Genomic DNA, 1,284 nt, shown 5'->3' on the forward strand with positions numbered 1-1,284 from the left:
GGTGGCCTCCGAGTACTTAGTGAAAACCAGCGGCACAGCGATGTCCGCCTTGTCCAGCTGGTTCCAGAAGCGGGCGATGCAGCAGGCCCGCGTGATGCACGGCCACGCCATGATGCTAGCTGCAAAGCTGGCCCTCCCTCTTTCTTTTTGTGGTTCTAAAGCAAGTCTCTAACCTTACTTCAGTCTCTTGGCCTTCGATCAGTCGCTAATCTGGTTACCACTGTTTTATCCCCAGTGGCCTGAGCTACCTCGGTCTCCTCCCTCAGCGAGCGCCCAGGAAGGTCAAACTATCACCAATATAAAGTCCGTAATGTGCCCCCCGATTACCGGCTGCAAACGCCTGCAGGAGCCTCCTTCAAAGGTCTTGGGAGCGCAGTCTGCTGCGGGCACCGATGGGTGACACACAAGGCGTCCCCGAGTCCCCGGGCGAGGGCGTCTGGGTCGCGCCCCTCCCTGCGGCGGCGGCGGTGGCGCGCAGACCCCTGCCAAGCGAGGCAACGCGAGGCGAGGTGGCTGTGGGCTTAAGCCATGGCGTAGAGGAAGGGCCGAGCAGTGTGGCTTTCCGGTCCACGGACGAGGCTGTATTCTCCTACCTACTCTGAGGCGTCCCGTTGCAGCCAGCCACCTAGCTGGGCTCGGAGGCGATCACCTCCAGCGGAGACCGAGCATTGCTGCAGCAGCTACTCCCAATGATGCTGCAGCCGCTGCCGCTGCCGTCTCTGCTGCAGGCAAGCGGCCCCACCCTTGTCTACGGCTCGGCAGGGGGAAAAAAATACAGGAAAGATGCTGAGAGAAAGCGCGCTGCAGAAAAAAATCACCTGCTGTCGTCAGCGCGCCCTGCTGGGAGCTCGCCCTCACTCGTTCCCCTCCCCCCTCCGCTCTAGCAGCTCCTCCCTCCTCAGCTCCTAGGCAACAGCCGAATCTGGGGCCTCGGTGGGTTCAAGTCCCAGGCTGGTGACTGACTTGGCTGTCCTTATGCCGGTCGCTTGCCCTCCGGGAGCCCGAGGCTCCTCTTTTGTAAAATAGGGCCAATCATGGAGGATGGGGGATTCAGTTTTAAAATATGAAGGATATCCCTAGTGAAATGTCTGTCCCAGAATAGATGCTTTTTAAAGAGAAAGCTGGTGTTATTGACCGGTTACTGGGCGGGATTTGAACTCACCTTGGCTGGCTCCTGATCCAACACTTACCAGTCGTGCACAAACCTTGCTCAGATGTGTGGAGATGTGAGTCCCCAGGCTGGGGACACCCTGGATGTCCCTTTTTAAGAGAACCTTTAGGGGA

The 1,284-nt window shown here is 58.8% G+C and overlaps 1 protein-coding gene across 1 annotated transcript in view; it reads right to left on the reverse strand.

Annotated features, from left to right (window-relative positions):
* The window catches only part of MAP6 (microtubule associated protein 6), a 75,048-nt gene extending 74,273 nt beyond the window's left edge, over positions 1-775 (reverse strand). Inside the window, 1 exon segment of the mRNA XM_029957638.1 lies at positions 3-775. Coding sequence (XP_029813498.1) covers positions 3-111 — 109 coding nt within the window. The 5' untranslated portion in view covers positions 112-775.
* Between the last annotated feature and the right edge of the window lie 509 nt (positions 776-1,284).

Source organism: Suricata suricatta, chromosome 11 (genome assembly GCF_006229205.1).
Source record: "Suricata suricatta isolate VVHF042 chromosome 11, meerkat_22Aug2017_6uvM2_HiC, whole genome shotgun sequence".
Classification (NCBI taxonomy): domain Eukaryota; kingdom Metazoa; phylum Chordata; class Mammalia; order Carnivora; family Herpestidae; genus Suricata; species Suricata suricatta.